Consider the following 14,804-nt stretch of genomic DNA (forward strand, 5'->3'; position numbering starts at 1 on the left):
TTAACAATTTTTGACAATATTTTTCTGATTTGCACAGATTGCTTAATTTGCACATTTTTTTGCATGCACCATTGTGTTGCACCTTTGTGTTTTGTGCACACTTTTTCGTGATTTGCATAGATAGTCACATTTACTTTGGAGACACTTTATTAACTAATTTGTTGCAGAAAGAGAAAAGGGGACACTCAACGTACAAAAAAATAACAGGGCTGCGCACCCCATACGATGCACTGAAAAAAGACGAAAAAGACCCCCTAAGTGGGGCTTTAATGCAGCCAATGATGATAAAAAAGAGTAATGTGATAATCGAGTTAATTTATTAATACAAAAAATTGTTACACAGGGTTGATGACCTCTGACATTAGAAGTCAAGACATGAACTGTGGTACAACAAATTGTTAAAAAGCCAGCAACAATATACAATACAATATATCCAAAGCAACAAGATCAAGTTTACTATTGATGTCCTGACGCGTTTCGACCCTGGCGGGTCTTCTTCAGAGGACAGATGATTAACAGCATTTAAGTTGCTTCTGATGGTTGGCCGTGGTGTGGGAAAGTCAGCACCTCCCCCCCTCTCCGTCCCCCAGACAGTGAACTAACCCCCCCCCGGGGGGGGGGAAGCGAGCATCAAGTCACTGCACCTTGCAAGGGATCACACAGAAATTCCATTTATAAGACCGGGGGAGGTTGCATTATTTATTTAGGAATTTATTTATATTTTTATTGATTGTTCATCTCATCATGATTTAGGATTCCGTTCATCTTGTAGGATTTCAGTCATTAAGTGTCTATCAAGCCATTCATTTATTTAGTTATAGCATTGGTTTCCTAATCTGTGGCTATACAATTTAATGAGAGATCAATTTATCCCTCTGGATTTATCCTTTTGGAATTTTCAGAGATGGTTGTATCATTTATTATTTTTAAGTAAGCGCCACATTAACTTTTTTGCCATTTACTCTCTATAAAGAACTGTCTATGCCACCATGTATTATGCAAAAATTATGAACATTTTTATTTGGACCATCATAAATATAGTGAAGAAGCAAAGTAGAAATATGTACAAAAAAAGTGCACAAGGGTTTTTAAACATTCACTGGGTTTAGGCACTAAATCTTAGATATATAGTTAAATCATATGTTACAAAATTTACATTGCAAATAGGCTTCAAACCACTGCCTACAACAGAATGACTAGGTCTGGCTGATTTACACAAGTTTTTGAGACAAAAAAAAATAAATTGTGAAGATTCCCTTTTAGTATCCAATCATGTGTAGACAAAATAAACAGGAATTTGCTTTTCACTTGATTGGGTAACCAAATGAATTTTACGTTTTTTGTTTTTTTTTCATTCGAGCATTTTCAACTACTTTTGCAAATAAGCTTCATTGTTTAAGGCAGCCCACACAGTCATCACTTTTTTTCCTTCAAACAGTGGGTTGAACGAAAAAAAAAAAAAAAAATTTGATTCCCCTATCTACTCATTTGATGTGGATGGGTAATCCTCCTGCAGTGCCACTACTGGCTATAGCCGGTGGCACTAATTGATGGGAAAAAAAACTGACAGACAGATTGACTTCTGACCAACCAGGGTGCCCATACATTGATCGAAATTTGGTTGGTCCCTGCTGTACTACCAGAGTTTCGATCCCGGTATGGCAGGCTTCTACCCAAGTTCTGTAGGAGTATGATCTACGACATCCAAAAAGACAGCTAAGAAAACTTTCCTTAGAACAAAATACAACAAACAAAATTAGGCTGGCCACACATACAATCTTCATTAGATTTACCAACAACTACACAGTGCAGGGCCTACCTGACTGAATATAAATGGAATGGATGGTTTAGGTTTAGTCACTGCACAGTTATTGCCAAACCTTAAAAAAAAATAAACGTACAATTTAAAATGCATTATGTCTGGTCAGCTTTATACTAACAAGGTTTTCATGACATGTTTAAGACCTGCGCATAGTAGAGACAGCAAAACATTTATATTCAGATAATATTTTTCTGGCACACTATTTGTTAATAACAATTTATCTGTGGATCACTTATAAACCACTTCCCTATAGATTTTATCTAGCAACATGAACATCTTACTCCAATTTGACAAAGTGCTGTAGATGAGCTGCACACATTTAGAAGGAGCATTTGTAGTAGAGTTAAACAATGGCTTGCTCAAAATACCACTGCTTCATGACATCCACTTCACAGTTTTCTTCCACTGACTTCTGACTCCGCAAAGATATTTCTTTGTTCACTTTGTATGACAAATCCAGGACCTGGTGTAAACTCCTGTAACACAAAGTGAAAGGCAACACTCCAAAGGTTTATTAGGGTGATCACATCACATGAGTAAACATGCAACATTTCTGGGTTTTACAGGACCTCTCTATCAGGCATGTGAGTAAGGCATCCAATCCATGAGGTGAGCTGCCCAATAAATCTACTCTTATCTGCAGTTGGCCCTCATGTACCTTCACGGCTCCGTTAAATCTACTTGTGAACTGGGATTAATGTGGAAATTTACTCGCTCAAGCAACATTGACTATTTTTAATCCTTACATTATGCTGCTAGCTTTAGTAAATAGATAGGAAGGTATATTATATTTACTTGTTTAAACGTATTTTTTTTTTAAATTCTTCAGTTACTTTGTGCATTCCAGGCCTAGGCAAAATATGTCCTACAGAAAAACAACAGTATGGGTCCTTAACCACTTAGGGACCAGCCTTGTTTTGGATTTTAGGTGTTTACATGTTTAAAACAGTTTTTTTTGCTAGAAAATTACTTAGAAAAAAAACAATATATAATGTTTGGGGGTTCTAACACCCTAGAGAAAAAAATGGCGGTCATCGCAATACTTTTTTTCACACCGCATTTGCGCAGCGGTCTTACAAGTGCGCTTTTTTTGGAAAAAATTCACTTTTTTTGAATAAAAAAAAAAAAAGACAATAGTGAAGTTAGCCCAATTTTTTTTAATATTGTGAAAGATAATCTTACGCCGAGTAAATTGATATCAAACATGTCATGCTTCAAAATTGCGCCCGCTCGTGGAATGGCGTCAAACTTTTACCCTCAAAAATCTCCATAGGCGACGTTTAAAAAATTCTACAGGTTGCATGTTTTGCGTTACAGAGGAGGTCTAGGGTTAGAATTATTGCTCTCGCAGCGATACCTCACATGTGTGGTTTGACCACCATTTTCATATGCAGGCGCTACTCACATATGCATTCGCTTCTGCGCGCAAGCTCGTCGGGATGGGGGGGGGGGGTGTTAAAAAATTTTATTTATTTTTATTATTTATTTTACATGATTTTATTTATTTTTACACTGTTTTATTCCTATTACAAGGAATGTAAACATCCCTTGTAATAGAAAAAAGCATGACAGGACCTCTTAAATATGAGATCTGGGGTCAAAAAGACCTCAGAGCTCATATATACACTAAAATGCAATAAAAAAATAAAAATAAAAAAAAAAGTCATTTAAAAAAATGACATTGAAAAAAATGTGCCTTTAAGATGTATGGGCGGAAGTGACGTTTTGACGTCGTTTCCGCCCAGCAGTGTCATGGAGACGAGTGAGCGCCATCTTAGCCTCACTCGTCTCCAAGCACAGCAGGGAAACAGACGCGATCGTCTCCGCCGCTACCGACGGCTCCGGTAAGCGGTGGAGGGCACCGGATCGTGGCGGGAGGGGGGGCCCCCTCTCCCGCCACCGATAAAAGTGAGCTTGCGGCGAATCCGCCGCAGAGACCACTTATCTGAAAGCCGACCGCCGAACGAAAACGGGGATACCGGGGTTATGGCAGCTAGCTGCTGCCATAACAACGATATCCGCCGCCAAACTTTGGACGTACATCGACGTGCGGCCGTCGGCTAGTGGTTAAGCGCTAAAAACGGGTATCATTGTGAAACCATTGTCTTGTCTTGCTATAGTTCATCATAAGGCTGGGTCCCAGTGCAGCTGCCAACTCCAGGAGGGAAGTGAAAAGCAAATGGACAAACACGCAGTGCTCAATGGGGGCCAGTAACAAGAAATTGTTATAAGGAGTGTAAACAATCAAGTTAATTTATTGGACGCATATAAAAATGAAAAGTCTGACATTGTAGACAAACATTGAAATTAAAATCAACCTTGAATAAAAGTCAATGTACACAATCAAAATCAAGAATGAAGTTCTCTGAAATGGTAGTGACAGCGATCCACCATGACTCCAGTAAGCAAGGGGTTAATGTCAACAAGTAGTTGTGTGTGCCTCAAACTTCAACAGCAGACTCTGTGGCTATAATGCAAGTGAATGATGGGACGAGAGGGTGACTGTTTGCTGGAATGCAATGGAGGGGGCAGCTAGAGTAGGACTACCAGACTCACTGTGACCAGAGGTGTAGTGTGGGCTGCGTTGAAAGATGACACTTGTCACGCTGGCTGGCCAAACACGCTGGGACCTGGCTTGTAAACAGTGCCTGAGCTCGTATGCTTGCATCCAAGGATCGGGAAAGCCCGAGCAAAGCCGACCAGAGCCGATGACTGCCTGAAGGGAGGGGAAACCAATGCTGTATGGAGACGTGTGCTGGGCGGATCGCAAGCTCCGTTAGGTTGCCATAATGACCGTGACTGACATGTTTTGCACGCCTGCGCTTTGTCAAACATGTGTCGGTGTGGCCTACATATGCGTTCGCTTCTGCGAGCGAGCACGTGAGGACGGGGGCGCTTTAATTTTTTTTTTTAAATTGTTTATTTTACCACTTTCTTTCTACATTTTTTTGTATTCCTTTTATTTATTTATGCAAATCCCTTGTAATAGGAATAGGGCATGACAGGTCCTTTACAGCGAGATCTGTCTATAAGTCCCCAGATCTCGCCTCTAGGCTGGGAAGCCTGAAATAATAAAAAAAAAAAAATTATATACATATACATATCTATCTATATACACACACACACACACACACAGGTGGGGGACTCGAGTCACATGACTTGACTCGAGTCACCTGTTTGAGGACTTGCGACTTGCTTGACAAAATTAAATAAATGACTCGACTTGACTTGTCACTAATGACTTGCGACTTGACTTTGACTTGGGCTATTTGACTTGCAATGACTTGGCACCACCAGTTCTGTGTCTTGGCCTAGGCAAAAGATTCCCGCCCCCCCCCCCCCACAAAAGAAAGCTCCCCCGAGTCCCGGCTTCGGGGTAGATCAGTATTTTGACTTAATTTGTGACTTGACCAAAATAAATGACTTGACTTGCTTGACTTCTAGCAGGGACTCGACTTGACTTGCTTGCTTTTTGCCACAGTAACTTGGGACTTGCTTGTGACTTGAAGGTTAAGACTTGAGACTTGCTTGTGACTTGCACATGTGTGACTTACTCCCATCACTGTGTGTGTGGTATATATATATATATATATATATATATATATATATATATATATATATACACACACACACACACACACATAGAGAGAGATTATATATATATATATATATATATAGAGATATATAGATATATAGTTTGATTTTTTTCTTCCCAGCCAAGGCAACGGCATTTTTTCAAATGCAAAGGCCGGACATAACATTGCGCCCGGCCTCTGAAAGGTCATAGAGATTTCCGGGGGCCACCTGGCCCACAGGATTCTCCATCGTAAACTTCAGACGCCGGCGGATTCCTTCTCTGGCTCGCCGATCGCACAGACGAGGTGGTAGAAGCACCGAAGGGCAGCGGGGGGTGTTCTATTCCGCCGCCTGTAAGAACAATCATGCGGCTGAACAGCAACAATGATTGTTCTTATGGTGCATTGAAACGCTGGCTGAGAAAAATGATATCTGAACGAGGTTTGTAACTGCAGGCATCATTCAGATATCACTACTCAAAGTCTGCAACATCATATGACGTCGCCCCAGGGAGAACTGGTTGAGAAAATATGGCAACTAGGTGGCAGCACCCATTCCTCTCATGCCAAGTTCCCAGTAACCATGTGACAGCCAGGTGACTAGTGTTTTCAGCATTAGGCCAGTTGCACAAGGATGCAAGAATTTACTTATGCTTATACTCAGGATCCAATTGTTCCATGAAGACCTTGTGTAAATGCGTGTAAAGACACGTAAGCGTATTCAAGTGTAAAAGTCTTCTTCGTTACCAGTATTGCAATATACATGCGTAAACATGTGTAGATGTGTAAACATGCATATGTGTGAAAATTACTGCACTCAAATGTACATTTTTTTATTTTTGGTTTACGGCTCTGTACTCGTCACTCTATTGATCATCTTTACGCAGAAGGGTGTAGATTTCCATAGACAACAATGCATCCATATCCAGATCCGTAAAAATGTGGTGTTTTTTTACTTCCTATGTAAAAAAGAGGCTTTAGAGCTCAGGAATGGCAGCCTGCATCAATTTCTCCTGGTATTTTTGTTGCCAATGTTATAACATGCGCATTGAGATGCAAGCATTTTAGAAGGTGTATTTGAATCCGATTTCACAAAATCAATATACAGTATAAAGGATTATAGGACCAGAATTTATGATGTATTTACCTTTACATGCTTATTCTGTTTCGGTAAAAAAAAAATTGCAGTATATCCAAAAATAGTACACACAATAATATTTCTCTAATTTGTATACTAGGATATTGAAGGGGAAAGTGGGAGGTGATAAAAAATAGCAATTACAGATATCTACAAGTACAACATGCTTTAGTAAATGATGGGGCAAAAAGGTTGCATTCTTCTTTAAAGGGATCATGGTACCAAAGACGAAGGAAGGGGGCCTATGGATAACAATTTAAGGCTCGGTTCGCACTAGCCTGAATCCAAAGTCACGCAACTTTCAATGCAACTTTGGAGTACGACTTTGTGACTTTTTACACTCTTTGACATTGAAGTTGTATCAAAGTCGGACCAAAGTAGTGCGGGAACCTTTTCTAAAGTCGGACAGACTTGTGTAGTATCAGTTAAGACGGCTTTCATAGGGAAACATTGAAGTCATCCAACTTGAGGTTTTACAAGTCAGATCCTATGTTTCATCGGCGTGAACCGAGCCTAAGGAGGGTACTGCCACCTACAGCAAAGGAAAACAACATAAAAACATGTAAACCTCAAACAGTATTTTCTAACATAAGAGACACTAAGGGGCATATATTTAAAAGAGAAGTATGTTTTTTGTTTTTTTTTATAGATTCATACTTATCTAGGTGGATGCAGCATCAGACCGATGCCGCATCTGTCCCCGATGCTTCTGCACTGAGAACTGAGCCACAGAACACCGCTAATGGCTTGGTTTTCTCACCTCCCCAAGCAGAGAGCTGCTGCCTGTCAGTCAGCATCTCTCCTGCTCTGCTCCTGCACACTCATTGAGTGCTAAGCTGTGGAGGGGCAGGGAGCGGCCGTTTCAGTGGCTCGCTGAGAGGCTGAGACTGCCATCAGTCCAGGCAGCTGGCAGATTCAGACTTCCTAAGTTGGGATGACGCGGTGCCTGGACTGATTCCAGTGACGAAATCAAGTGAAAGATAATGAGGCTTGTTTAACCATGTATATAGACTCTGTACCCTTAAACTATGATTGCCCTTCAGCCCCCGTGCATCTGTAACCCAAAATTGTCCCAAACAGAGGGGGACCAAAAGAAAAGTGGGGCTCAAAGGAAAGGCAATCTAAATGAATGTATTAGATTTAAGCAAATATTTATTGTGGTACAAAATTGAAAAACATGGGGATATATAAGAGCATCACCAATAAATTACATAGCCCTGATAAAATTGATCGATACCATGAATCGATCAAAACAAAAACACAGACATGGGGGACATACAACATGTAAACAAACAAATAGCGCAAGTTACATGGTTAATGTCATATGCAGATGTTGCTATAGAAATGTCCTTTTGAGCGTTGCGCTCTTTGTGAGATGCAAACAGCTTCTAGATAGGGCAGCCTTTTGATGGGAGGTGAAGCCACTCCAGATATGCAAAGAAAAAACAACAGGGAAGGCGCCTCTTAGTAAAACTGTATATTTAATGGAATATATGCATTAAAAACACTCACATTAAAAACTTAGATAGTCCGGCATGGGGAGTTCAGTATAGCCAAACAGGATTGCGTCCTCCTATGTCCACAGTCTTATTCCTCTATTGCTGACGGCTGGTCCGTGTGGTAGAAGCTTCCGGTATCAGTAAAGATCCACAACGAGGCTTGGGCACCGCCGAGTAGTCAATTGGGAGGCTGGGACGCTGGAACGCACATCCAGAGTATGTGCTGTACTGCCGTAAGGCAGTACAGCACATACTCTGGATGTGCGTTCCAGCGTCCCAGCCTCCCAATTGACTACTCGGCGGTGCCCAAGCCTCGTTGTGGATCTTTACTGATACCGGAAGCTTCTACCACACGGACCAGCCGTCAGCAATAGAGGAATAAGACTGTGGACATAGGAGGACGCAATCCTGTTTGGCTATACTGAACTCCCCATGCCGGACTATCTAAGTTTTTAATGTGAGTGTTTTTAATGCATATATTCCATTAAATATACAGTTTTACTAAGAGGCGCCTTCCCTGTTGTTTTTTCTTGACATACAACATGTAAAGACTAACAAAACAAACGTCCGGACGTCTAAGCTATTGATGTCTGCGCAACCTGTAACAATGAGAAGTGTACAGCTATGCTGAATAAGGTTGCAGCGCAGATATCAATCCCCCCAGGGGAGGGGCGGCTCAAAACAGGGTGTGGGGGGTAAGGAAAAAGTGGGGGTAAGGAAAAAGAGGGGGGAAAGGAAAAAGTGGGGTGAGGAAGGAGTGGGGGAAGGAAGGGAAGGGACCAGGAAGAGGGTGGAAAGCCGTGGAGTGGAAAGCTAATATAAGTCCTGTAATCAGACATCAATCATCCTATGGATGGAGGTGTATAGGCCATACATGTATTGACGTTAGATTGCGGTTGCAAGAGTCCAAGATGGTGTGCAGCGGAATACTCAAATATCCAGAGTAGTATGTGGGATATGACCAAGAGCGTGCTGTTATGAAATCAGGCAGTAACTAGCATGGGCAGAAATACATTAACCACTTGACCACTGGGCACTTAAACCCCCTTAATAACCAGACCAATTTTCAGCTTTTGGTGCTCTCACATTTTGAATGACAATTACTCAGTCATGCAACACTGTATCTATATGAATTTTTTGTCCTTTTTTTCACACAAATAGAGCTTTCTTTTGGTGGTATTCAATCACCGCTGGGTTCTTTATTTTTTGCGCTATAAAAGAAAAAAGACCGAAAAATCTGTAAAAAAATTAATTTTTCTTTGTTTCTGTTATAAAATTTTGAAAATTAGTAATTTTTCTTCATATATTTTGGCCAAAATTTATACCGCTACATATCTTTGGTAAAAATAACCCAAATTAGTGTATATTATTTGGTCTTTGTGAAAGTTATAGCGTCCACAAGCTATGGTGCCAATATCTGAAAATTGATCACACCTGAAGTACTGACGGCCCATCTCATTTCTTGAGACCCTAACATGCCAGAAAAGTACAAATACCCCCCAAATGACCCCTTTTTGGAAAGAAGACATTCCAATGTATTTAGAAAGATGCATGGTGAGTTTTTTGAAGTTGTCATTTTTTCCCACAATTCTTTGCAAAATCAAGTTTTTTTTTTTCTTTCACAAAATTGTCATATTAGCAGGTTATTTCTCACACACAGCATATGCATACCACAAATTACACCCCAAAACACATTCTGCTATTACTCCTGAGTATGGCGATACCACATGTGTGAGACTTTTACACAGCGTGGCCACATACAGAGGCCCAACATGCAGGGGAGCACCTTCAGGCATTCTGGAGCACCCATGCCAATTCTGACATTTCTCTCCTACATGTAAAAATCATCATTTATTTGCTAGAAAATTACATAGAACCCCAAAACATTATATATGTTTTTTTAGCAAAGACCCTAGAGAATACAATAGAGGTCATTGCAACTTTTTATCTCGCACGATATTTGCGCAGCAATTTTTCGAACGCGTTTTTTTTGGAAAAAAAAAATGTTTTTTGCTTTAAAAAAAAACTTGCATAATATGAAAGATGAAGTTACGCCGAGTAAATAGATACCTAACATGTCACCTTTCAAAATTGCACACGCTTGTGGAATGGCGCCAAACTTCGCCACTTAAAAATCCCCATAGGCGACGCTTTAAAATTTTTTACTGGTTACAAATTTTGAGTTACAGAGGAGGTCTAGGGCCAAAATTATTGCTCTCGCTCTACCGATCGCAGCGATACCTCACATGTGTGGTTTGAACACCGTTTTCATATGTGGGCGGGACTTACGTATGCGTTCGCTTCTGCATGCGAGCACACGGACAGGGGCGCTTTAAAAAAAATTTTATTTTTTTTTATTGTTCATTTTACTTTATTTATTTCAGTTTGACACTTTTTTCCAAAAAAAAAAAAATTTTTGATCACTTTTATTCCTATTACAAGGAATGTAAACATCCCTTGTAATAGGAATATGGCATGACAGGTCCTCTTTACAGTGAGATATGGGGTCAATAAGACCGCAAATCTCACCTCTAGCCTGTGCCTGAAATTAAAAAAAAAAAAAAAAAAAAAAAAAAAAAAGATCCTGGCTTCGATCGTAGCGGTGAGTCGGTAGAAGCACCGGAGGGCGGCGCGTCCCCTCTCGCCTCCCGTAAGAACGATCAAGCAGTGTAACAGCCGCTATGATCGTTCTTATGGTGTAGGGAATCGCCGGCTGAAAAAGATGATATCTGAATGATGCCTGTAGCTGCACCCATCATTCAGATATCCCCGCACAAAGTCAAGGATGTCGTATGACGGAAGGCCGGAAGTGGTTAAAACGCTTTTTTTTTTTTTTAACACAAAGTTGTCCATTTATACAATATTTCTAACACATAGCATGTACATACCAAAAATGACACCCCAAAATAGATTCTCCTACTCCTCCTGAGTACGGCGATACCACATGTGTGAGACTTCCACAGCCTGGCCACATACAAAGGCTGGGTATGGCTGAGCATGGCCGGGTATGGCTGAGCATGGCCGAGTATGGCTGAGCATGGCTGGGTATTGCAGAGTATGACTGGGTATCACCGAGTATTGCAGAGTATGGCTGGGTATTGCGGGGTATTGCAGAGTATTGCGGGTTCTGGCAGAGTATTGCAGATTTTTGCGGGGTATTGCAGAGCATGGCTGGGTATGGCAGAGTATGGCTGGGTATCACTGAGTATTGCAGAGTATGGCTGGGTATCACTGAGTATTGCAGAGTATGGCTGGGTATCACTGAGTATTGTAGAGTATGGCTGGGTATCACTGAGTATTGCAGAGTATGGCTGGGTATCACTGAGTATCGCAGAGCATGGCTGGGTATCACTGAGTATCGCAGAGCATGGCTGGGTATCACTGAGTATCGCAGAGTATGGCTGGGTATCACTGAGTATGGCTGGGTATTGCGGGGTATGGCAGAGTATTGCGGGATATTGCGGGGTATTGCAGAGTATGGCGGGGTATTTCAGGGTATGGCAGAGTATTGCGGGGTATTGCAGAGTATGGCAGAGTATTGCGGGGTATTTCAGGGTATTGCAGGGTATGGCAGAGTATTGCGGGGTATGGCAGAGTATTGCGGGGTATTCCAGGGTATGGCAGAGTATTGCGGGGTATTCCAGGGTATGGCAGAGTATTGCGGGGTATTCCAGGGTATGGCAGAGTATTGCGGGGTATTCCAGGGTATGGCAGAGTATGGCGGGGTATTCCAGGGTATGGCAGAGTATTGCGGAGTATGGCGGGGTATTGCAGGGTATGGCAGAGTATTGCGGGGTATTGCAGGGTATGGCAGAGTATTGCAGGGTATGGCAGAGTATTGCAGGGGTATTGTGGGGCATACCAGAGTACTGTGGGGCATTGCAGAGCATTGCAGGGCATGCAGAGTAGAGGGGATGGCTGAGCATGGATGGATGGATGGATGGCTGAATGTCTCTGTGCAGCGCTGTGGGCACTACACATGCAGCCCACAACGCTGCAGCCATCCATCCATCCCCCTCTCCGCTCACAGTGTACCGATCGGTACACAGAGGGGAGGAGAGGAACCGGCGTCATCAGATGACGCCGGTTTGTTTACATGTGATCGCTCTGTCATTTGACGGAGCGATCGCATGGTAAACGACCGCGATCAGCGGCCATTTTCCGGGATCTGTGATGCGCCGGGTCCTCTGGACCCGGCGGTCACGGATGCTCTCGAGTGCGCGCCCTAGGGGGCGCGCGAGAGCAGAATTCTGGGAGGACGTCCCTGGACGTCCTCCCAGAGTTAAACAACCGCCCTGTAGCCGTCATTTGGCTATGGGCCGGTTGTTAAGTGGTTAAACAGGTGGCCAAGTACGTTACCACTCCCGGGTCCTGTCTGGGGATCCACAGGTACCGCAGAGATGTGAGGTCACCTGTATTGTAGACTTAGCCACTTGCTGCTGTAAACGATACTGGACACTGCCTAAAAAGTTCTCCGCAATCCAGAGGACGCTCCTCGTGTGAATAGATGGCCGGCCATCCAGGTGCACCTATTACCCTCCACACGGCTGTTCCGAACCGTAGAGCGGAACGCTCCCTCAGTGGGTGAGCCGGCTAGCCCCAACGGGGGATGACAGCAGGCGTGACGTCCGGGCGGAGTGACGTCAACGCGTTTCACAAGACAAAAGTGTGTAGCTTCATCTGGACGTATAGGTGGCGTGCGAGGGCTCCTTCTTATTATTGTCCATCCCTCGTGCACGCCCACCCGGCTAATTTGAATAGAGGAGGTTTACCCAGTGACGTCAGCAAAGAGCGGATTTCAGATAGCTCTCCGCTGAAAACGGGTCACAGGAGTGCAAAACTAATTGCACTCCTGTGACCCTTAGTAGAAGCCCATCCTAAAAAGCTCAGGCTGGACTTCTCCTTTAAAAGTAGTGAATGTGTTATTCAATAAATACTCATTGCAAATGACAATCACTGTAGTTTATCAAACATTAACGCAGGTGTATTTTTCTGGTGCATATTTTTAAAATATTAAATGTAATGCTTTATATACTTACACCTTCATAAAGAAGAATGAATGTATCCTTCAGCGAGTAAATGCAAATCTTATATTCCAGTTTTTGGCAGATGCTGGGCAGGTAAATCACCCAACAATTTCTAACATGTTTTGAGGACTCTGTTGCTGAGAGATCTGTGTTTTAGTTTCTGGGTCTGCACGCTTGCTTGCTGTGGCCATCATGAAAGGTTTCAACTCAGTGTGTTTTTTTTATATTTTATATTATCGAGAAGGCAACAGAAGGAGCAGAAAAAATTCAAAAGTAGATATGAACACCCACAACTCTCAGGTGGACAGAAAAGTAGGGAATTATTCAGTGAGTATTTGAAAACAAAACAAGCCAGGGCTGAATCAACTCGCTAGCCTTCACCTATATCATTTAGCATTCCTCCACATACCTTGAAAGCTCTGTATCAGTCTTAAGTGCAATTTCTTCCAAACTCTTAATTGGGGCAAGCAAATCTATGCTTTCATCACATGAGTGGGGTACGGCCTCTTCCAGAAGAGATTTAGTGGTACTCAGATGCTTCTGAATATTATCTTTAAAAATAAGACAAATAAATGTTAAAACCCTGTGCAGATATAGTCAACAACGTAACAATATTTCATACATATGGGGCAACAAGAGATAAAGAAAACCCAAAGAAGTGCACACATTTTATAAAACTGCTACATAGACTAGATCATTTGTTAACAATGGACCCAAAGTATCATTCACACAAGCAGTGACTTAGGTGCGTTTATAGAACAGCAATTGCAAGTAATGACCTTAAATGGTATAATGCATACTGTGCTTTTATCCCCGTTTAGGTGCATCCATGTTACTTTTGTTAATAGAAATAGAAATGTGTGTGCATGGGGCACATTAGATACTCTGAATGCATCTATGAAACCCATGCAAACACAGGATAAAGTGATCTGGGAAGTAAAAAGTGTGTTTACACTTTTCAGATCACCAGGAATGACTCACTCTAGTGCTTGACCTGGAGGCTCCAGCCTACACCAAAATAGCCGCCGATCGGAACTGCGTGCCTGGAAATGACGCGTCCGCCGTCATCTTGCTACACCTTCCAGGACCACCGAAGATGTCTGCGGGATGCCAGCGGGATACTGCCGGTGGGCAGGATGGTCGACGGCCTGTTCATTTTGGCAGCAAATTTCAATTTAGTTTTAGTCTTGGGTTGCTTTCACATTGGGCCGGGTGGGCGTTGATGGTAAAACTTTACTGTCGTTTTAGCGGCACTTTTAATCCCCATTAGCGGCTGAATAAAGGGTTAAATGCACCCTTGCTGAAGTGCCTGCAAAGCACTTCGGCAGGGGCACTACACAGGCGCGGTGCCCATTCATTTTAAAAGGCAGGAGCGGTGTATACCCCGCTCCTCCACTGCCCGAAAGATGCCGATTGCAGGACTTTTTCTAACGTCCGAGCAAGTCTAATGGAATTTCCTTGATAGGTTCAAATGGTTGTTTCTGTAACACAGACAACACCAAGTCCAAGTGCCAAGGACACATAGGTGACCTAATGGGGGAAGCAAGCGAGTTGCAGCCTGCATAAAGGTTTGGATCAGTGAACGGGAGGCTAAAGGCCTTTGGAAGAATACTGATAGGGTCAAAACTTGACCTCTGATTGTACTCAAAGCCAATCTGATTTCCACAGCTGACTGAAGAAAAGAGAGAATTCTCCCAATCACCCATTTCCAAGGATGCCATTTTCTGGCTTCACACCAAGCAA

The 14,804-nt window shown here is 42.5% G+C and overlaps 1 protein-coding gene across 1 annotated transcript in view; it reads right to left on the reverse strand.

The window, feature by feature from the left end:
* Positions 1 to 300: 300 nt before the first annotated feature.
* HAUS8 (HAUS augmin like complex subunit 8) overlaps positions 301 to 14,804 on the reverse strand; it is a 123,371-nt gene continuing 108,867 nt past the window's right edge. The window contains exons 10-11 of the mRNA XM_073593026.1: positions 13,471 to 13,612; positions 301 to 2,298 (exon numbers count right to left, since the gene is read on the reverse strand). Of these exons, the coding sequence (XP_073449127.1) occupies positions 2,166 to 2,298; positions 13,471 to 13,612 (275 nt within the window). The 3' untranslated portion in view covers positions 301 to 2,165. The remainder of the gene's footprint in view (positions 2,299 to 13,470; positions 13,613 to 14,804) is intronic.

This window comes from Aquarana catesbeiana, linkage group LG01, assembly GCF_042186555.1.
Source record: "Aquarana catesbeiana isolate 2022-GZ linkage group LG01, ASM4218655v1, whole genome shotgun sequence".
Lineage (NCBI taxonomy): Eukaryota > Metazoa > Chordata > Amphibia > Anura > Ranidae > Aquarana > Aquarana catesbeiana.